General features: G+C 38.1%; 1 protein-coding gene across 2 annotated transcripts in view; it reads right to left on the reverse strand.

Annotated features, from left to right (window-relative positions):
- The window catches only part of apbb2b (amyloid beta precursor protein binding family B member 2b), a 36,391-nt gene that overhangs the window by 3,261 nt on the left and 10,929 nt on the right, over positions 1-22,201 (reverse strand). The window contains exons 2-17 of one of the 2 annotated variants that reach the window (XM_087799688.1): positions 19,973-20,047; positions 19,572-19,631; positions 18,085-19,076; positions 14,014-14,258; positions 12,390-12,521; positions 11,687-11,755; positions 10,576-10,626; positions 9,757-9,842; positions 9,435-9,495; positions 7,419-7,565; positions 6,977-7,104; positions 2,788-2,902; positions 1,799-1,886; positions 1,251-1,331; positions 1,058-1,173; positions 803-982 (exon numbers count right to left, since the gene is read on the reverse strand). In XM_087799688.1, the coding sequence (XP_087655814.1) occupies positions 803-982; positions 1,058-1,173; positions 1,251-1,331; positions 1,799-1,886; positions 2,788-2,902; positions 6,977-7,104; positions 7,419-7,565; positions 9,435-9,495; positions 9,757-9,842; positions 10,576-10,626; positions 11,687-11,755; positions 12,390-12,521; positions 14,014-14,258; positions 18,085-19,072 (2,487 nt within the window). In that variant the 5' untranslated portion in view covers positions 19,073-19,076; positions 19,572-19,631; positions 19,973-20,047. The remainder of the gene's footprint in view (positions 1-802; positions 983-1,057; positions 1,174-1,250; positions 1,332-1,798; positions 1,887-2,787; positions 2,903-6,976; positions 7,105-7,418; positions 7,566-9,434; positions 9,496-9,756; positions 9,843-10,575; positions 10,627-11,686; positions 11,756-12,389; positions 12,522-14,013; positions 14,259-18,084; positions 19,077-19,571; positions 19,632-19,972; positions 20,048-22,201) is intronic. The other variant, XM_087799695.1, reaches the window with a different exon arrangement.

Genomic DNA, 22,201 nt, shown 5'->3' on the forward strand with positions numbered 1-22,201 from the left:
CAACATGACTAAAGTAAATACTGTCCAGATCAAAACCCTTGAATAAAAACAAGAATCTCAGACTGAAGCTTGTGTGAGTGAAGAGCCTTAGTCACAATCACTGAACACAACAGCTAACACTTGAATGGTTTTATCAAGTCTGAGTTGACTGACTGATATATCAGGGGTTCTTGAACACTGCAGCATTGGGATTACCGTATCATCCGCACTAGGCCTACATTAGGCGCACCGGATTATAAGGCGCATAGAATAAAAGATACAGTCAAATGTTTGACTGGGGTTGCGTTATGCATCCACTAGATAAAGCTGTGCATAAGGGAATGTCAATAAAGTTTGACTTTATCTGACTGTTTTGTTAAGTGTTCTGACAACTCCGTTCACTCCCATGGAAACTATGTTCAAATGATGTTTAAAAGGCTTCGAGCAGCAGTGCGCGAGACTGGGTTGTGAGCAGACAAATGTTAAGCGAGCAGCAGTGAAGTTGAGCGCGTGTATGACTGGTTGAACACACAGCAGAGTGATACACAGAGTGTAGACACACTCGCTCAAACTGGTGGTAGTAATATCACTCCATAGACGTCCGTCATGATGTGACATGAGTCGTCAATCCCACCCCGTGATGACGCAATGACGTAATCCCGCCCACAGCGTGTCGGCTCAGTCGGCGCAGAGTCATGAAAGTGTTTGTTAAAAAAAAAAAATCTTTATGAATGGGGAGGTGATAGAAAGGACACATGAAAAGATGATTAATGGATGGATGAAGAGCTAAACAATAATAAACAAACAAATGGTCTCAGCTCACCATACATGCCGCCTGCACTGCCTCGGACACCCCCCCGGCATTGGGCTCACACCAGAAGACGTGACAGTCGAAATGATGACCGCCGGCGTCCATGATGAAAGCAAACGAGTGCACATCATGTCCAACTCCCATGAAGGAAAGGAATCGCACTCGACACTCCACCAGAACCTCCTCCTCAGCCTGGTTAGATATTGAAAAAAAGTTGCAGCTGAGACTTGACATCAGTGAGTTGTGAAGCCAACATGACAACAACACCTTCTCCTTGCTGATGGTAACTGTAGCATCTGCAACATTCAGGGCTACCGGGGTCCACTCGTCTCTGCTAGAGGAACTTTTCAGGCTGTCGATGGCTCCATTCAGGATGTCCATGCCTGGCATTAAACGGTGGGGTGGTTCATTTCAAAAATGATATATTAAATGAAATATTTGGTTTTGGAGACAAACAAACCTATAGGTCTGACTACTGGTAACATCCCCAAATAGAGGACCTGGAATTTCTGAACCAGCTCCGTCTTTGGTGTCGGGAATTCTGCAGAACACAAGCCAACAAATAGAATCACTCGTTATCATTTCTAAAATATACAAACATTTTTACCAATTATCACAGACTGATTAGTATTATAAGTCACCATGACTCTGAGGTTAAGCCATTATACAGTATCTTAACTAACGAGTAAACTGAAATAAATAAACCTACTCATCAACCAGGCAACACAGAGCTGACTGAAGACAGGCTTTTACATAGATAGATAGACATCTTTGTTTTTGTTTTTATTGCACAGAATCATAATGGACTCCACTATTGTACCCTCTCGTTCGCTGAGATTTCAGATTGTGGAGAACTTTATAAAGTAATAATTTCAAAACATGGTCATTTTGTGGGACTTACTACATCATGGTTTTGTTTGTTAGGTCAATGTAATGTAGATTAAATTCTTATGGTTTAACCATGTTATACCCTCAACACGTAAGAAAGCCTGCGTGCTCGAAGCCTACCTTGTAAAGGAAGATCTAGTCCGCTCTGCATTCTGTCGTGAAGAGATCCACCTGCCATTGCTTTGGCATTTTTTCGCTCTGTCATTATCTGGAAAGAGGAGCGACAGGAAAAGAAAGGTGTTTTTTTGAATGTATTAATTTATTCATTATTATTGTAATTTAATAGTTACAAAACAAGGCTACAAAACAATGACTGAATCTGTTTTAAATGTGATTTTCTGGCAAATAAACATGATACAAAGATACATTGCAATACATGCAATGTATCTATTTATTCTTATACCATTTAATGCTTTTAAAACATCTTTAACAATTAAGAGCTCATTTGGAAAACAGATGATAGTACCATTCAAGAAAATGTCATATAAGTCTCTCAGAGACAGGCACATAACCCCTTAGAGAAGGTAATTAGCTTGTTATTAGTACGTTCAATTTGCCAATTCAAAAAGTGTGCACAGATGATTCACACAAACAGCTTTAGGAACGATGCCATTAAGTGTTGATAGTTGGCACCCTTTTGTTTTCTCCCACAGGATCAATAAAGTTTTACCTTACCTCTGTTTTTACTTCAAGCCATTAGATCAAAATATATTTCTCCAGCCTATGTGTGTGCTTGAAATACTTATAATACGAGTCAGGGAAGCCACATATTTTCTTTAGTTGTGTTCTCCATGCGAGTACAAATAAAATGCAATTGCTTACAAAGGTTAATAAAACTGGTTTATTTTGGATTCAAACTGGTTAAAAGACATGGAATTAACTTACTTTTGTGCTGTTAGTTTACACAGTAACACAGCGACGCCATATTGCTGCCCTTAAATGTTGTGGGCTTCTGCAGATGAAATGTTCACGTAATGGTAGCTTAATAAATATTAAGTGAACAAGTATCCCATTATTTTTCTTCACCTCCCTCCCCTGGAGTAATGACCCCCTTCACCGTATAGCTCATGCAAGGCCATATACAGACGTGTTTCCGGCTCTGAACTTACCCGGGAGCAGATCTCATGCAGGCTGGTGGCGATGGCTTTTGCTGGTGTGTCACAGCGGAAGACATGACATTTTAGAATCCTTGTGTTTTTGTCCCGAGCCACGTACGCAAAGTCTCTGTGCAGGATGTGACCAAAGAGAGAAGAGAAACACAAAATAAGAAAGTGGTCTTCAAGACATGTAATTGACTGATGTTAGATGTCTGGTGAATATGCTTCAGCCAATAATGAATGAGAATGAGCAGAAACTTTTCAATGCAACCTCAAACATTAAGGGATGAAAAGAAAAAAGAAGGGAGTGTAGAATTCAGACATGGAAAAAGTATTTCTGAACAACATGAATTCAGTTAAACAAACTTAATAACATTCTACAAGCCACATGCCGGGGACGGAATGTAAAAGGAAATATGGGCCAAAGAGCAAACAAGATATCACTGATGCCCCTCGAGGGACCTCGACTCATAAGACTACATACGTGTGTGTGTGTGTGTGTGGGTTTGTGTGTACTTTAATACATTGTGAGCAGACACAGTGGACACAGGAGGTCACTTTCATTTCCTTGATTTTTGTGTATGTGTACACAATACATCAATTTGAGTTGACCTTAAAAATGAGACACTAAAGTATATTAAACAATGAGGAACAGGACAAAGGGAGAGATGTTGTTGAGAGATGAGGGGAATGTTATTACCTCTCTCTACATCCAAGGAAGCCAAGGAAAGGAAAAAGAAAGTTAGTTGACAAAATACAGGTACAATAATGTTGTAGCTCAAGGCGGTAAAGAAACTGGCTTCAACCTCCTTGGTTTGGTTTTATTTGGATCCAGAAAAATAACAAGCAGATTAAAATACAGCGAGGAAAAATTGAAATCAGAACAGCTAGTTGCAAAGTTAGAAGCCAAATGGCAATGAGACGTAAGACAGACACCTTGGATAAAACCAGACATGTAAGAGATAAGCAGGGAATATAGTGTAATAAAAGTTTTAGTTAACTTTTTTTTTACAATACTTTGTCAATGTATTAATAATACATTGTAATTCTGACAGCAATGCATTGTTGAGATTTTTCATTGACAAAATTAAATTGATCAAAGAGAAAATCTCTCCCCCTTTGTTGGGAACCCCTACTGTCTCTGAGCCCATCTCCTCCTCTTGGTCATCCTTCACTGCTGTATCTTTGGGTGATATTTCAGCACTAGTGAACAAGATGAAACCCTCCTCTTGCTCAGATGACGTCCTTCCTTGTAGGCTTTTTATCAAAGTATTTGATGTAATTGGCCCCTGGGTTACCAATATGGTGAACCTCTCCCTTTCCACAGGGGTTTTTCCCAATGCATTTAAACATGCCATTGTGGAGCCTCTGCTCAAAAAACCAGGCTTAGACCCAACTGACCTCAGTAATTTCAGGCCTATTTCTAAGCTCCCTTTCTTGTCCAAGATCTTGGAGAAGGTGGTGTCCGAGCAGCTGTCTTTGTTCCTGGATCAGAGCGACATCCATGAGAAGTTTCAGTCTGGCTTCCGTAAACATCACTCTACGGAGACAGCTTTATTGAAAGTGTCCAGTGACATCATGATGTCGGCTGACTCTGGTAAATTCACTGTTCTGGTTCTCTTGGATCTGTCGTCAGCCTTTGACACAGTTGATCACCAGATCCTGCTGAGAAGACTAAGGGATGAAGTGGGACTGTCTGGGTCTGTGTTAGAATGGTTCTCATCTTACCTTTCTGGGCGCAGTTTTAGTGTATCTGCCAATCAAATGAGGTCTGAATCGGCAGATCTGTTGTGTGGAGTCCCTCAAGGTTCTGTTCTGGGTCCTTTATTGTTTTTGCTGTACTTGATTCCCCTTGGTAAAATCATTCAGAGATTTCCAGATGTTTCTTATCACATTTTTGCTGATGACATCCAGCTCTACTGCTCTTTTGACCCAACTGAGCCCCAAAGGCTGAACAGCTTAGTCAATTGTTTGCTAGAAATCAAACAATGGCTGAGTGAAAACACTTTACAGCTTAATGTGGACAAAACTGAAACTCTGGTGATTGCTCCTGATGATAAGATTCCAGGGTTGAGTCAGTACTTGGGTGACTTAGGTCAGTCTGTCAAACTGAGCCTGAGAAACCTGGGTGTTGTATTTGATAAAGACATGTCTCTTGTTCAACACTGCAGAAAACTGACCAGAAACTGTTTCCTTCAACTGAGAAAAATCTCTAAACTTAGGAAAATGTTGTTACAACATGATCTGGAGCTTGTAATCCATGCGTTTGTTTCTTCTCGTCTGGACTATTGTAACAGTTTGTTTTCATGTCTTAACAAGAAGGAGCTGTCTCGTCTGCAGTTGATTCAGAACTCTGCAGCGAGAATTCTGACCCGCTCAAGTAGGAGAACTCACATTTCTCCGATCCTTAAAACTCTTCACTGGCTTCCAGTTTCTTTCAGGATCAACTTTAAAATTCTGGTTCTTACTTTCAGAGCTATTCATGGTCAGGCTCCTCCTTACATCACTGATCTGATCCAGCCTTACACCCCAGCTCGGTCTCTGAGGTCTGTGGATCAGAATCTACTTATGGTTCCACGCACACGGCTCAGGACCAGAGGAGAGAAATCTTTTCAGGCTGTTGCTCCTAAGCTTTGGAACAATCTTCCTCTCTCTTTGCGCTTGATGGAGTCTACTGACTCCTTTAAGAAACATCTTAAGACGTTTCTATTTGTTCAGGCTTTTCCTTGAATTTCTCGAACTCCTGTGTTGTTCTCGGTGTTGTCTTGATCTTTGAAGTATGTACTGTTTTGAGTATTGTTTTGATTGTTAAAGCGCTTTGTGACCCTGGTCTCGAAAAGCGCTATATAAATAAATATTACTTACTTACTTACTTACTTAATGTTGCTGCTAGGTGTTACGATTTAACCACCATTTCAAAGACTTCTTCATCATTATGTATCATACCATCAAGAATATGCTCCATTTATATATATTTATATATATATATAAACAGAGCAGCAACTCTAGCAGTGAAACTCTCTCTCTAAGCAGAAATCTTGACAGAACCAGACTAGAGTGGCTATTTTAATTACTGAATAAGTATTCAAAACCCAAGTATCTCAGCTGCTTCCATCGAGTGCAAGTTTAACTTTTATTCACTATGTTGAGCTAAGGATGAGCTCTTTTGTATTGATCCAGTTTGCAAAGGTGAAAGGAAGATTAAGAAGCAGTGGAAACTAAAAAAACAAGCACAAAGAATATTGATGAACCAGCAGACAAGTAACATATATTAACACAACAGAAGCACAGCAACATACAACAACCGTCTAAAACGTGTGATGGCAACCATCTAACCCTTTGATATGAAGTGGTTTATTTGGCACAGGGAAGCACATCGGCTCAAATGCAGATGACTTTATAAGATTGAACTAAAGTAACCTTTGAAGAAAGTTCCCAAAAAAAGGGGTTAAATAACTAAACACAAGATATCGACAAAATGCTAAACTCGGTCAGAGATAAGAAATGTCCTAATAATGACGATATCTTAATAAGAAGTCACTGGAACAGACAGATTTGAATAATGAACGAATGCAATTTCAATATTTCATATAAACAAAGCTCTGTCAAATAATAATTGCTAAGCTGTCCCAAATTAGGCAAAAATACAGGTTTCAACAGAATAAAAGGTTAAATAAAACTTGAATATAAATACTCACTGTGTTGGAAGAAATCCCTTTTACACCAGCATCTCTCAACAGTCACTAAACTACTCCTTCACCTGTCTCCTCACACCGTCAAAGAATTGGCCAGTCTTTCTCCTCTATCAACTACTTCCCCTCCTCCCAACACTCCTCCCATCTCCAAAGAGTGCATCCACCTCCCTCACTGCTGCCGCTTCTCTCAAATCAAATGCATTTAATGTGATCCTTTGTAACATCATTGGTCACTAGCGCCCCCTTCTGGCCGCTCACAGTTTAAAAGAGACATTCTGGTAAGGACTACAAGACAAATTACATTTATTTGTCTATTTTTTTTTAAATAGCAGAGCAGGATGATTTATTGCCACGTTGCAGACAGAAACAGACAATATTGCATTGAATTATTAAAACATTATAATTCAGTTGGGACTGGGGAATTTAATTAAGAAGAAAAATATATTATAGTGTTTGTTTTTCCATCTTAAAATATTTCGTCATAATCCAGCCGGATTGTGACTGACCTTCCATTGTCTCGGCCTACACCCCACACACGGATACTGGCGATGGGTTGAGAGTGAAGCACACTGCGGTCCATGGGGTCCACAAGGTTTAGCATATTATTCTCCAGAAGCAGGTACATGTCCTTCCCCTTTTTACAAGGAAAAACACAGATTTTTATACACCAATTTATCAAAATTATCACCTTAGATTTTATTGAACTTCATGTTTGGACTCATTTCATGACTCGGAAATAAAATAAAACCTTAATAAAAATACATTATAAAACATGATTTTGATCACATTAAACACAGCTTCTTCTCTGCACTCCAGTGATCAAGTATCCAGGTTTTTGGTTATCATGTTCCTTCAAATTAAAAACAGCTGCTCAACTCTTCCAGCCGACTACTATATGCTAAGGCGGTGTGACCAAAATGTGATTTTAGTCAAAGCACCATCACTCACCTCTCCCCAGATGCCAACTGTGTCCCGAATGTCATTCTTGCAGTACGACAGCTGTCGGATGCAGTTGTTAACGGCTACACTGCTCTTGCCCGGGGCCAAGTCCTCCTCTGCCATCTCCACCCATCCCAGAGATCGGACTGCAAAACACTAAAATGCACAAGACATGGTAAAATATAGAGGCAATATGATTTGGAACAACAACTATGTATGCACCTCAGTATGAACTATCGATGTGTGTGTATAAGGTATACTGAGGGAAAAAGGAAGAGTGGACGAGGTGTTTTTATACTGAAATCTATAAACAAAAAATGATGACCTTAACCATGACCCACAGGTCATATGAAACCCATATGTAAAAATAACAAACAAAAAATGTATTTGATGATTTTTATACAAAAATAGATCATGTTATTTCTGCTAAATTTCAAAATATGTTCTTTTTACTCGGAATATAATCGAGAACATCCCAAACTCAACTGCTGTGTTAACATAGAGCACTGTGTGCTGAAATAATTCCTGGTAACTGACCTATTTCTATCGCAAATATTGTGATTAAAAACATTAAAACATTTTAAAGCGGCACGTTACCACTCAAAAACTGACTTTAATCCTGCAGTTTCACCAATAGATGGCGCACTAAACACGATTTCCTTTGTAGTGGTGTAGCACGTCTATATAGTTCACAATTGTATGTTGCCATCATATCTTATTTTTTTATAAAGTTAACCAAAAGTGGTTAACAAACCCCCCCTTAAATGTCATATCAAATTTAAGAATGAAAGATGGGCCTGAAATAAAAGACAGCTTGCACTGAGATATACAATTTAAAAAACTAAATTGAAAACAAAAAATTAAATATATGAATGAAGATATTGCAGTGATGAACAATGAAGCTCTTCACTCCTAAATATTTAAATTAAAAAAATTCATTTTAGACGACATTTTTATTTATTATAAGGTTATGGGTGTGTAAAACTAATTAATACGTATATTATAAATGTTGTTTACAAACTAACTTTGACACATTTCTATGAAAATAACACTTCATATTAACATTATAATTGATTTAAGTCAGAAATTGACAGTTACACCCTACCGGACCTCAAAGGATTAATGAATAAGCTATAATGTGGTGGGGAGTTATTCTAGTGTAAATAGATTGACTTTATTAATCCCTCTAGAGATCTCCTTCTGGAAATAGGGTTTCCAGTTCACAGCAGACGATAGAAGTTACAGAACCTACCACAGGGAGGTACTGTGACTTTACAGTGCTTTCCCATGGAAATGTACAAAAGAAATTAAACATTAAACAAACTACAGTTGCGTTTGTTTGTATCCTATCGTTTTTCCATTTTAAGTTTCAACGGGTACTTTATATTACTGATTCCTATGACTTTTGAATTGTTCAAAGATTAGCCGTTTTAACTAACAGATGGTTTCCAAGATGTGTAGTAGTATGTGTAGTAAATAGACTAATATTAAGGGATTACAATGCACAAATTTAAGAGCAACAGGTGCTGAAAATGGCAGGTAATATATATATATAATATATAAAATATTTTGTGGTGACCAGGGTCAAATTCATGAGTTAACATGAAACATCTGCTTGAGAAAACTAATAAGCAGTGAAGCCTCGTCACCTCAATGTCTGAAATCAAAACTGGATTTGGGGAAATCCTGGGGTAATACATCTAAAATGACATAAATAGGCAAAATTAAACTTTTAATTGTCTTGCATATTTAAATATACAATGAAACGTTTGACGACAGATGTTTTGCCAGGTTCAAGGAGGAATATAGGTAAATAGATTAGAAGTTTAAATTACTGCATAGCACATAAAAGACACAAATCTGTGTGGAAGTGCTAATCTCAAATTTTAAGAAAATCTGGTTGTAAATATGAAATAGTACGACATAAGTTTCATGTATCAGATGATGAATCTTATTTTCTTTATGATAAGGTTTTGTACAACATAATTATGTTACAAGTTATTATAAAATGTGTGCAATGCTTACCTTTACTTCTGGATCCCTTTTTACGCTGGCAGATTCTTCATCATCCTCTGCTGGACGGTTCCTGATAGATGGCAACAGACACAACTTATGTTTTTATCTCAATATATGAAGTTACAGTTCTGCACGTAGGATTCAGCGACATTATTTTGATGAGATAACAACGACTGATTCCTGTTAGTGTTGAGCACTCATCGAGGAACAAGCCGTCATTTCCTAATTGTAATTGATTTCCTCTTCCGATCTGATTAAGCTGGGAATACAGATGGAACACTGAGATTGTACCAGACCACACGTCAGAAACAAGCAGAGTCTGTGTTTGTACCTCAACTTCAGTGAGGCGTAGCGAAGAGTGGCACCCTCAAACTCCTTCAGACTGGGGTCAGGGTTCACAGTGGCAGCCTGCAGATCCTTGTGCACAAATGAGAGACAATGTCAGAATGTGTACACAACCAAAAAGTCATCATGAAGCCTTGCATTAAGCCTGCAAATGGAAAATGTATAAACGTGAAGATTTAAGTTGGAAACACAATAGAAGACATGTGACTGCATGACTTTGTAGCATTCTGCAATATATTAAGAAACACTAATAACTAGTACACAATACTTTAAGAATAGTTCACTCTTGTGTGTAACAGTTCTACTTAAACAAGTATTTATCAGTCAATTCAGTTGAATATATCATGTAATGAACCTAGATGGATAGATCTATCTATATAGTGCATGTAAGATAGAGCTAAGTGGATGGTGGTAAAACCAGAGCGAATGTGACAAAAGTCGAACAATATAGAGGAGCACGGGTCTGAATGGAGAGCGAACTGATTGTACAAGTGGCTTTAGTGTTAAGCAGTGCAGCACATGCTGTAAGAAAGAATCAGAGGATTCATGTGCAAACATAATCACATCTGAGTCAGCAGGAAGACAGTACAACAACTAGTAAGTAAATCACCTAAGTACAGACACAAATCTGAGTGTGTTGCTTCAGCCAGACAAATGGGCAGGACAAAATGATGTGGTGTTTGCGGTAAGTCTGACTTTGAAGCATCATTCTCACATGCATTTGCCCAGGCAGGTGCTGTTCTCTGGCATGTAATGCACAATAAATGCAGGTGAAGTTAGACCACAAACAACATGTTATACTTGCCTTCCACATTTCACTATCAATCTTTCCGCCAAAATCACTCCACATCAGTTTCTATACGCAGAGTTAAAAAAAAAAGATCACATGTAGTTGTGGGTCAAGGGTAAGAGGAGCAAAAGAAGAAGAAAGAAAAAAAAAGTTTTAATGATTGTATCAACTAGTGATGGGGAGATGAAGCCTCATGAACCACTGAAGCCTTCCAGCCGAGTAGATCATCCTTGGACCAATGCTTTGTGAGGCTTCATTTGCACACAATCGCTTAAAAATGAATAAAAACACAGGGATAGATCACGCGAACTTTGTTTGCTGATGATGTGTATAGGGTAAGGTACTAATAATACATTTCAGGATCTCAATCATCATGTGACCACGAATGTCTGGGGCTCCGTATAGACCAGCTCAAAACTTTGTTTCATAGAAAGAACCTTCTCTTTCTTGCAGGCTCCATGACTAAATATTGTCGGTCGCTAAGAGGTTTAGCAAAATAATTGGCTAAATCTAATAGATGTGAGCGAGATCATTGCATTTCGTGTCACATTATGCGTGAAGCCGCAATCGCCGCTCAAACCGGTCACGTGGTATGCCGGTTCTCGACGCCTCGAACGTCACCACATACGCCACCAACACACGCCTCGATACACGCTTCACGAAAATCGTCATGGATCACTCGACACACGCTTCGAAGCCTCGACACTATTGGACACATCACTAGTATTAACAAGCAAACAACCTGTTGCAATGGGGAACAAACATTGGGATTTTGGCTCCAATTGAACAGACACGTCTCTACTGAAAACCAAACAACTCTCAACAGATCAGTTGAAAATTATTTTAAAATACACATAAATGAATCGCACTCTATGAATAAGTACTAAAGTCTTCTATTAATTATTCACAAAAATCTTAATGTAGTTTTAATTTTTGGAAAAATAAACAGAAAGTTAACACACTGACATTATTATCATCTTCATTTTCATATGATATTACCAGTAAATGACTCAATTCAGTTAGGCATGCACGGAGAACACACACACACACACACACATTTGTACAAACATTATTGGACAGCAAAGTAGCAGGAAAAGAGGGTGGAGAGCAATGTTTCATATCCCACCTTGTCCTCATCTTCCTGTTGTTGCCGACATTCTTGATCTGACATTCCCTGTAGTGACGTGGACCGAGGCTGAAGAGTTTGCAAAAATATATTATTTAACAAGATCATATACAATGTATTCAGGTTCATTCCTGGTGCTTTTTTATTTTAAGGAAAGTCCTATGTTCAACCTAATGTGATTATCTTTACAATAAAGTCTGAAAAAGTTCAATAAACTGCTATGCCTTTAAGTGAGTCCTGTTGTAATCAAGTATATCCACATACATCCAGAATGTAAAAAGTAATTACCATTGGTAAATAAAACATTATAAAGTCTCCTTTATATCATTCACTCTTTTCAATATGGATTTATAGAACCGGCACCTCTTTGTCAATAAACATTCATGGATCTGCACGATAGATTAAATCATCACGTTTACATTAAATGTTTTTTCCAGCTACAAACAAAACTCTGACAATTGTATTGTCTGAAACAATAAGAATTGGGTTGTGGTACTTTATATACTGTATGTTCCAGAGCCCCTGGAAACAAGAGTAATCTGTCATCTAAAGCTGCTATAATATAACCATTTTGAACCCTTTCTACGCTCTGAACCAGAACCTTCCTTCTCTGATTACTCATATTTATTTGTAACAAGTGTTTCTACATTTTCTCTGGGTATATGACACGCTTGCTGAACCAAATGAAACCGGTGTTACTTACGAAGTAGCAGCTGTTGACGAATCCACACGTTGGGAGCACGGGCTCGTGTGTGGTCAGCGGCTCCATGGAGCTGTCTGACGTGGTGCTGGCTGACCGAGAAGAAGCCCTGTAGAAGATGTCTGCCTGACAAGACTGACAGAGCAAAAGAATAAATCAGCTAGTCCAGATATTCACATATTACATTGTCATCACAAAGTTCTCAGTGAGTTTATTCTGATGAAAAATGAATCATAGAAGTATTTGTATAATGCATCCGTCATTAATTGTATTTACAGATATCTCCAAATTTTACTATTGGACTGTTTTTGCCATTTTTAAAAAAAAATGTATTGAAGTTGCACAAATAGGATTTTGCTTGAATTTTAACAAAATGTTTGCTTTTCATGATGAACAATGACTTTTAATTGGCAGGATAATTATATGAGAGACTAACAAGCAGGGTTAACAGGTTATAACGCTCTACTTAATTATATCAATTATACATGGGTAAAAACATGGGTTGAAAAAATAAAATAAAACAAAGAAAGTTTATTAGTTTTTTATTGCCTGCTTACTTTATAATGCTAACACAAATATGGAGTAACATGTATCGTAAATTCTGGACTACAGAGCGCACCCGATTAAAAGCCGCATGCTCAAATTTTAGAAAGAAAATCAATTTTGTAATTATACAAGCCGCACCAAATTTTAAGCCGCAGGTTTAAACAGCCAAAAAAATGAACTACCGGTAATTCACGTCCATTTCTTACACTTAAATAAATAAAGCACTGTGTTATTCTTCTTAAGCATTGTTCAGATATTTGCAGTCCGAGTAACCAGCAACAAAAGCACGAGGCAGGTGGACAAACTGTCCGTGTCCTTCAACCGGGGAATTATTTCTTCATCACGCCGGCAACACGGATTAGTAGTTTGCTTTTTTCCACCTGATCGTAACGCAGCGATTGCGCGGATAAACGCGACTTCACGGCGGGCCGTCCTGGGTCTCTGTGCCTCACCTAGGATTCACTTAACGCAGCCTTTTTTCTGGACAATAATGGACTTGAACATTGGACACTGATCGCGGGGATTTGACTGTGGGGTGTCATGGGTGTTCGTTGTTTTGTTCATGCTTGATTGATCCTCTTTTAAGGAGCGCTTTTTGTTAAATGTTATTAAGTAAATATATTTTGATTAACTTCTATAACGGCTTCATGTGTGGTCAGTGTTGTTATAATTAATGCTGTCACTCTGGAACGTCACCAAGTCCGCACCAGAGCTCCGCCCCATGAAGAATGTGTGTGTGACGATCTCTCGAGGAGTTATGTGAGAAGGTCCGTTACAAAACGTCAGAGGTACTTCATCCATATTTATGATTTCATCTGGCCCGATGGAATTCTCCGCTATCTTTGTTTGAGTGAATGTGCGGAATGAAGTAAGTTTCTCCTCGTAGTCGGGAGGGAGCTGCTGACACAAAGTTACTCATTCATTCTATTGGTCTACTGTTGCTGAGCAAAATGTTTTTCCCGCCACGAAAAAAAAATGAATAAGCCGCACCGTAGTATAAACCGCAGTGTTTAAAGTGTAGGAAAAAAGGAGCGGCTTGTAGTCCGGAATTTACGGTACACACAAGGCTGTGGCCACGCACCTCATGGTCAGGAGTGGGTGAGGGGCTGAGCGAGCTCAGGGACTGTTTACGTAGTGTTGAGCTGGTGTGGTCACCCAGGGTCGGGGGTTCTATCAGCCCGGGGGCTGCTGGGTGACTGTCCGGCCTTTCCCACTGAGTGGCTCCAGTAGGAATGTGCCAGTAATAAATCCCAGCCATGTCGGTGATTTTCTTCCATCCTGGAGGAAGGTCAGGGTCAGTGAGGAACGACGGCTCGTTCCAGAGATCTGTCAGAAGAGAAGAGATTTTGAACGGTTTCTCAGACGTGAAACTACACATGGTACACAGTGATGACTCAATCATTTAGGTTTACTGGATGACAGGTACAGGAACTATAACAAATATATATATAAGCAACCAAGCTTTGTACTACACTTGACTTACTTATTGGATCAACAACTGGTTATTGTTACCATATGGGTAACATTTGTTTAAACAACTTGAATAATCCATATTATCTTTAATTGCGTTAAATAATGGAAGTCATTGAAGGTCATTTGAGGGTTGATAACAGATAAGGTCCAGACTCTACAGACCCCAGTCGTCTTATCTAGCCCTATTAGAGCCCGATAACAGCTCACAGATGTGGCTTTTATACCATATGTTTCTCCTTCTTTTTTTAAATACCGGGTACTGTATACTTTAATTGCTACCATTAAAACATTGTTTCACTTCCTACCCTTGTGACAGAAGAATGTTCAGCTTTCCAAACCAAAAAAAGGTGTGAAATAATAAAGTCAGTATTGGCTATTATTTGATCCTTTACCAGTTCCAAACCAGTACTTTTAAAACAGTGACAGTGCTTAAATGGTTAAAATGTTGGTGCTTAAAGAATATAAGCACTAACGTTCTGATGTTAAGGATATTTTGAAAAAGCACAATTGCACTTTGAATACGTTTTACATGGTAACAGACTTTGGATATGTTATGTTCCATCAGAAATTGTGTGCATTATTGGCTTTGCCAAGCAAGTTTATTTGAGAGAGACTGACAAGACTTTTTAAAGTACGCGTTGTATAATAGTATTTCAGATTAAACTCTATGTTTGGGAGAATTTTACAAAACCTAAAGTAATTGCTTAAATAAAACACCGAAATATGTGTCACATTTTAAGGTATCTGTGCAAAATTCTTGCTAAAACATAATTTTATCATTTTATAATTTGTTCCTTTGAGTTGAAGGTTGCTCTATAAACCTTTATGAATAACGGTTTTAATGCTGAGAGGGATGAATTCAATATCTACATGATTTTGAGTCTTACAATTATTGTTGATGTAAAAAAAGAGGTTCAAGATGAATCCTCCAACATGCATGAGAGCATGGGTCTGTATAGTTAAACAACATGAGATCGAGTCAGTTTGGATTCATGAATTAACATTCAACATGTCAGAAGGTGTGTTTATTATGCAGTATTCAGTTTTTGCAGAATTAGGTCAGAGACTGCCATCGGAGCTAAAAAATGAAAGACATAAAAATGGTGACTCTCTGAATAGGTTAAGTTATGAAGTAAATCAAAACTAAATAATGTATGCTCACACGTGTAGATAACCAAAAATAATCTAAAGATACTAAATACAAAACCATCTCTGAACAATAACACTGGGTAAAATGGAATCGTGTACAGGCTAGAGTGCAGGATTAAAAGCCGTCTAAATGTTTAGCATGCTGCGATGCACTTCAGAGATGTGAGGAGCCAGAGTGCCACAGCTATTAGCCAGAGTTAGCATGCAGTTCATTGCGAGAGCATACTTCAGAGGGGGAGGGGAGTGAGGCGAGCATCAACTGCAAAAACGCACACGTTTTTCTTGAACAGGACGAGAGCGCACGTACACACCAGCATGACACTACCAACATACCCGATCACGCTCCATACATATTCTAATGATGGTTCAATCCATCCAGCTACATTTCTCTCTGACAGTCACCAGCCTCGAGAAAGCATGACGTGCACCTACCATCGTAATTGACAATCACAATGGCCAGCATGTAGTCTTTACCCAGCATCATAGTTAGCCAGCTGCCTCTCGTGCAGCACCAGCAAGTGCACAAAAACGAGAAGCCGATAGAAAGAACGATAGCAATGCAGAAAGAGAGGGGGGTGAGGTGAAAAAGAGAAGGGAGTACGGAAGATGGAAAGTTGTACACAGCGAGTGCATAATATAGAGGGTTGTTTGCTTTAATATCTCCACCCTCTGGCATATTGAATATTAGAGCGGCTGAAAGTAATCCTTTCAATTCCTCATCCTAAATAAACACACACACAGCATATTTGCACACACAAATCTAAATCTTAATCAATTTTCCCCCCCTTTTTGGGTTGATCTTTATTGCAACATTGAAGGAGTAGATGTAACCTACCCAAGCCTATTTGTGTTTGCTCCCGGCATGTATTTGTTTTAATGTAACTGTGTGAAATCAGTTCCATACTAGCATAAACCCACAACATCTGCTGAGGAATCTGACACACACCTGGAAAAAAGGCGTAGTCAACTAAAAAGTAAAGGCAGAACTCAGATCGCAACTGAATGCTTAAATTACTCTTTAAACAAAAATGGAATTTCAAGATCGGACTGTACATCGTAAGGCATTCACCGAGGTTCTTTAAGGTTTTTCTGTTGTACGCAGATATTATTGGGTATTTCTGTTACATTGTAAACATTATCAACCTGGTCCGTTTTAGATATTTTGATTTTTTCTTTTTCCCATTCAACCTTAAGGTCATAAACATGTTAAAAAAGATTGAATTAGAGACTGTTTGCAATATACAATTATCTATGCAAACCATAGACCACTTCACAGTCGAAGAACCTCGGCTAATAAGCATCAAGAAAGATGATGAAGTGAAGTGATGAGTGTAAAAATAAGAATATTATGAAACTGAAATTAACTGAACTGAAATACCCGAACCATAAGTGTAAGGGTCATACGATAAACACTCTAACTTTGGATTAAGACATCTATAGAAATGGCCTTTGACAAAACGTGCAGATAAATCTGTGGGGATGAGAAGTCCTCTTTATAAGGGTTTAACCCCAACCGTTGTCATGATATTTTATGCAGAAAAATCTTATTTTCATTACTTGCCTAATTATTTCATAAGATTTTTCCCACTTGTACATAATAATTGTTCATTTAGAAGTTATAATAATTACTTACTAGTTTAATTTGAACTAAATCTGGCTGTAATTAAAAACACTTTTTACATTTATGTTTAAATATTGAATTTCATTGTAATTTATAGCAAATTGCATGTATATGTGTATGATATATTGAATACACATATTTTGCATGATGTTTGACATATTTCACATATCTATGATTTATATAAACCTGAATCTAATTCAAAATATACATAATATAAACATAAAAATACTATACAATAAAATAACCCTTTTCAGTCACACTGATACTATAACATTAATTAAGTAAGTAAGTAAGTTGATAATAATAATAATTTCTAATCTAACATACACGTTTCTCCTAAATTGATTTTGGACCTCTATAGTATTCATCAATATGTGCAAAACTCTTCTTAAGTAATAACCTTAAAACATGGTCATGATGAGAGAAAGACTTCAACATTTGAAATATGTTAGGAGTCAGGAGAGTTGGGTTTTTACATACGTTGCTCTTTAACTTGCTTTGAATCCATTGACCCTTATGGGCTTAAAACTAACAAAAAAAACTATATAAAAAAGTACATTGTACAGGACTACAAAATAATAATAAAGTTAAATATCCTTTTGAAAAAACCTGCTGAAATACAAGCTACCTTGATGAACAAACATGTTATTTTCAAACCTAAACCTACAAGAAAGTTTGTGTCAATGGTTTAAAGTGGCAAAAAGGTCTAATAAATCGTTTTTTTTTAGACAGACTGAAATAACAAACAGGAACTATGGACCGCCCTGTTCCAAAAGTATTATGAAGACTCAGAAAAAAAAACCTGTATTGTTTGTTATTCTGTTCCTGGAATGACCTTGTTTGACATAAACACATTCACCAGACATGCAGATCATATTCCAGCAGAGTCAGCAGAGCATGTGTAAATACCTGTCTCCTCAGGGGAGTAGCTCTCCTGAGACAAGGTAGTCCAGCTCAACTCCTCGTCGCTGGGGTTCAGATTCTGGATACGGTTCAAAGCGCAGTCGGTTTTTGCCCCCGTTCTTCTGTCCTTCTTGGTTTCTGGAGAGGACGTGGAAGAGGACGAGCAGGAGACAACGGAAAGAAGCGACGTATCTTCTCGGGGTGGCTGCTTTGGTGGGAATGGTGGTGAAGGCATTGGGGAGTCCTTCCCAGTTGTGAGCAGCTTCAGTTCAGAAATGAGTTCCGGAGAAGATTTGCCACACTTTAAGTCAGAGTCAACATCTATCCTCAGAAGAGGTTTTATCTCCCCGTCCTCCTCCAGCACCTCATCCCCATCTTCCTCAATCTTCATTGACGACATTTCCTTTTCAGATAAGATGCTGATATCATCGCTCTGCTCAGCCTCAGTGTTTATATCCGAGTCCTTGGAGTTACTGTTCAGTTCAAGCTCCACAGAGGAGTGTATGTTGGCGCCGGCTTCGCCTTCTGGTTCCGGCTCGACAATTCCTTGAAGTTCGAGGAGAATGACATCGTCCTCGTCACTGTTACACGAGGGAGACTGTCCATAAAGTTCCTCAACTGTATTGACATTCAGGTCATCCGAGTTAAGTTCCACTTCCGTCACACCGGCATCCGTTGTGTTTTGGTTGTGATCTTGACCAGCCTTCCGGAGCTGGTTGACCCCATTCTTAGTAAGTTTGGGATTGTGGGGAGTTGAGGTTTGTGGTGGGGGGGATGATGTCGGCGATGGTACAGTTGGTGCCGTTTCTCCGAGGCCCATGGCCGCTTGGATACTTGTAAGTGCATACTTTTTCCGACACTTTGGAGGTGTGACAGAGCCCTGTCTGATGACATCACTGCCAAGGAGTTGGTTGTGAGAGGAGCGTAAGCTGAGAGAAGAGGGAGGCGTGACAGCAGGGCCGTTACGATTGGTCACGTCCACTGACATCATCATGGTGCTGAATTGGAAAAAAGAACATTTCCATTAATGACTTAAAATGCTTATGGTATTCAGGAATTAAATGTTTGCCCAATGAACTCAAATGTCCTAAAATTCATAATAACAAAAAAAATGGAGGGAACAAATCCACAAAATATTGTAACTTCATATTAATCTAAATTAAATATAAAATATGTAAAATCAGACACAAAAGGACATTTTCACCAACTCTTCTGCAGTTTATAAGTTACCTGCATCCTCATAATGACGTAACTAACGTATAACAGCTTAAATTGATTTAACGACATTTAAACTCAAGACGATCATTTTATGGATACATTTGCATCGACTTTTTCACTTGTAAAAAATTGTAATTCAAACCAGAGACAGCTTTTATAAAAAATAAAAATAAATTCTTAAATGTAATATAACAAGCTGATAAGAATGATGGTTGTAATTTCAAACACAACATGAACGCAAAAAGGAAAACATTAGGTTAAACATGTGTGTGTACCTGGTAGAGGATCACCCACAGCCTGACGCCGGACAGGATTAAGTCAACTCAGGGACAAATCTAAACACATAAACAATAAAAGAAAATTGAATAGTAATCAGACATATTTGGAATCAACATAGAAACGATATCAAGACACAAGAAGGTTAAAAAAAAAATGGTATCCATGCTAAATATTATTGGTTTTTATTCTTCTCATTCTATTATTATAACTTTTATAATTAGAAAAGGCTTGTTTAACTAAAAATACTTAAATATTGCCTTTTTCCTCATGAAGTGATTTTGTTTAAGTGTTTATTTTACTTCTACATTTATTAAAAACATTTTTGTAGTAACACTCCTGTAAGAATATTTTTTACCCTAACTCTGAAGTAAAAATGCTGTTTACATTCTGTACTTACCAGACACAGGAGCATCATGGGAAAAGATGACGTTTGTACATTGTGCTACCCTTTCTTCCATCAACCACCAGCGTCCTGGATCGAGACAAACAAAAAATATGATAAATAAAAGAAAACAGGGACATGTTATATCTATACATTACTCAGAACCTTGAACAGGTTTTGACACGTTAATGTGTTTAACATGCATGATTCAGAAGACATTTTTGTAGATACCCCGTTTACTTCTTTGTCAGTTTCTGCAATAGTCCACTGACTGAATCACAATCTTTAAGTCCTCAGGGATTAGTAACATCTCCTCCAGCCCTCACTCTGCACACGCCACACCATAAAGCAGAAAAGATGCTTTTGCATTTCTAACCAACAACACAAAAGCCTAGGCCTTCAATAAAAGCATGTACACAAATTATTATTACTATTACTATTTTGGGGATCATGCTTTTAAGATTTGTTTTACGGAACAGACTCATTAAGTCGATGGACTATAGGCACCACTGAAGGAGTGGCGGCAAGATCAAGTATTGATCGAAACAAAACGTATTTATATATATTAAGGAGATGTTGACAAGTTAATTCTCATAGCCCTGCCTAACAACCTATGCCATAAAAAGGAATTTGTCAAAAGTACTGAGGTATGAACTCCCATTAAAAAAAAAATTGTATTCTACGATTAAAATTTCAAAGTGTGCAGGAATATATCAATCCTGTAGTGACATGACCATGCAAACCAGGAAACTCAGGGAGTCTACTCTAAATATTTTCTCACTGTGTATTGTTCATTCCAAGTCAGATGAGTTACTCTGGTGTTGCAACTATGAAATATTGCCCGACTCTGATAAGTGACAGAATTAATAAATCTTTGTAAGATTTATCTTATGCTTTTAAAAATTACATTGTGTAAACAATGCACATTCCTTAATTCATGACACACAATAAAACAATTGCTCATCTTTATAGAGATGACAAATATTCAACAAAGCGCTGCTTGAATATAACACCTCATAAAAAAAATGTAACATTATCAAACTCAAATGTGAGTAAAAAGTGTAACCAAGTAAAATAAAATGAAATAAATGTTGCAAAGTTAGGGTAATAAAGAGAGATTTGTCGTTGAGTTACTGTTCTATTTTGTTACACATCTTTCTGGAAAGTCTGTTTGTTTTTTCAAGGAAAAAAATGCTTCCAAATCTCAGTGTACTTATGGGAAATACTCAGTTAAAGAACATGTATCAGGGGAGTAATATATTCAAATCAAATTGAAAGTGTAATAATGTGAAACTAGATAAACAGTAAAATACAAATTGTTACTGGTAAATCTGTTGAAAAATACGTTTGTCACCATACAGCCACTATTGTGTCAGTATTCGCAGGTAATAATTTATTTTTAAACCCCAGTTATACAGTATATGTCACACTGCATAAATCCCTGACTGTAAAAGTCTTCTGGGAAATAAAAGTAAGTATAAATTCCCTTGTCATTCTTATCTGTAAGAACAGATACAAATATTTTCCTGCAACAATTTTGAAAGGTGATTCAATAACTAAATACAGCTGGATTCTGTTTCCAATTCAACACTATGATGCAGTAGTTTTTTCTGGGTCGGGTCTCAGCTAACATAAGTCCGCCCCAAATAATTACAGGACTCATCTCTAGACTGGGACATACTGGCGCGTGAACCCATAACATTCTGACAAGAACATGAAAAGACGGTACATAAACATGTTGTTTTTTTGCAGAACACAGACATTTTTAACTCATAGCCAGAAAACATGCGTCACAAATATGCCAAGACACACATGTGCGGGGGAGGGAAGAGTAATAGGATTCAGGTTGTGTAACAGCATGACTCTGACTTCTGACCCGCTGCCCAACTCAACAAGTGCGTGCTGTTGTTTGTGTGTGTGCACACATGTCACGAGTATGTTGGGGGGTCTGGCTCAGCTAAGAATGGAGGCAGCAGCTGCAGCAACTCCGGCGTGGACTTCTCATTCTTTCTATACGAGGGTGACCTCCCTCTGTTCACCAGAGCTTTAAATTCATGTGCCAAGTGGATGTATTCCAACTGTTGAATAGACCTCCTCTGAGTCCTTCCTTTCCCTCTGAACATGTCTTGCCATTCCAGTTGCTCCGTTTACTTACTCCACTCAACTCTCAGTTGTTGCTGTTCTCAAGAATTTTACAAAGTTCCTCCTCATCTGTGATAGAACCCCCCCTCCTTTGTTTGTGAG

The sequence above is a fragment of the Callionymus lyra genome, chromosome 1 (genome assembly GCF_982586985.1).
Source record: "Callionymus lyra chromosome 1, fCalLyr1.hap1.1, whole genome shotgun sequence".
Classification (NCBI taxonomy): domain Eukaryota; kingdom Metazoa; phylum Chordata; class Actinopteri; order Syngnathiformes; family Callionymidae; genus Callionymus; species Callionymus lyra.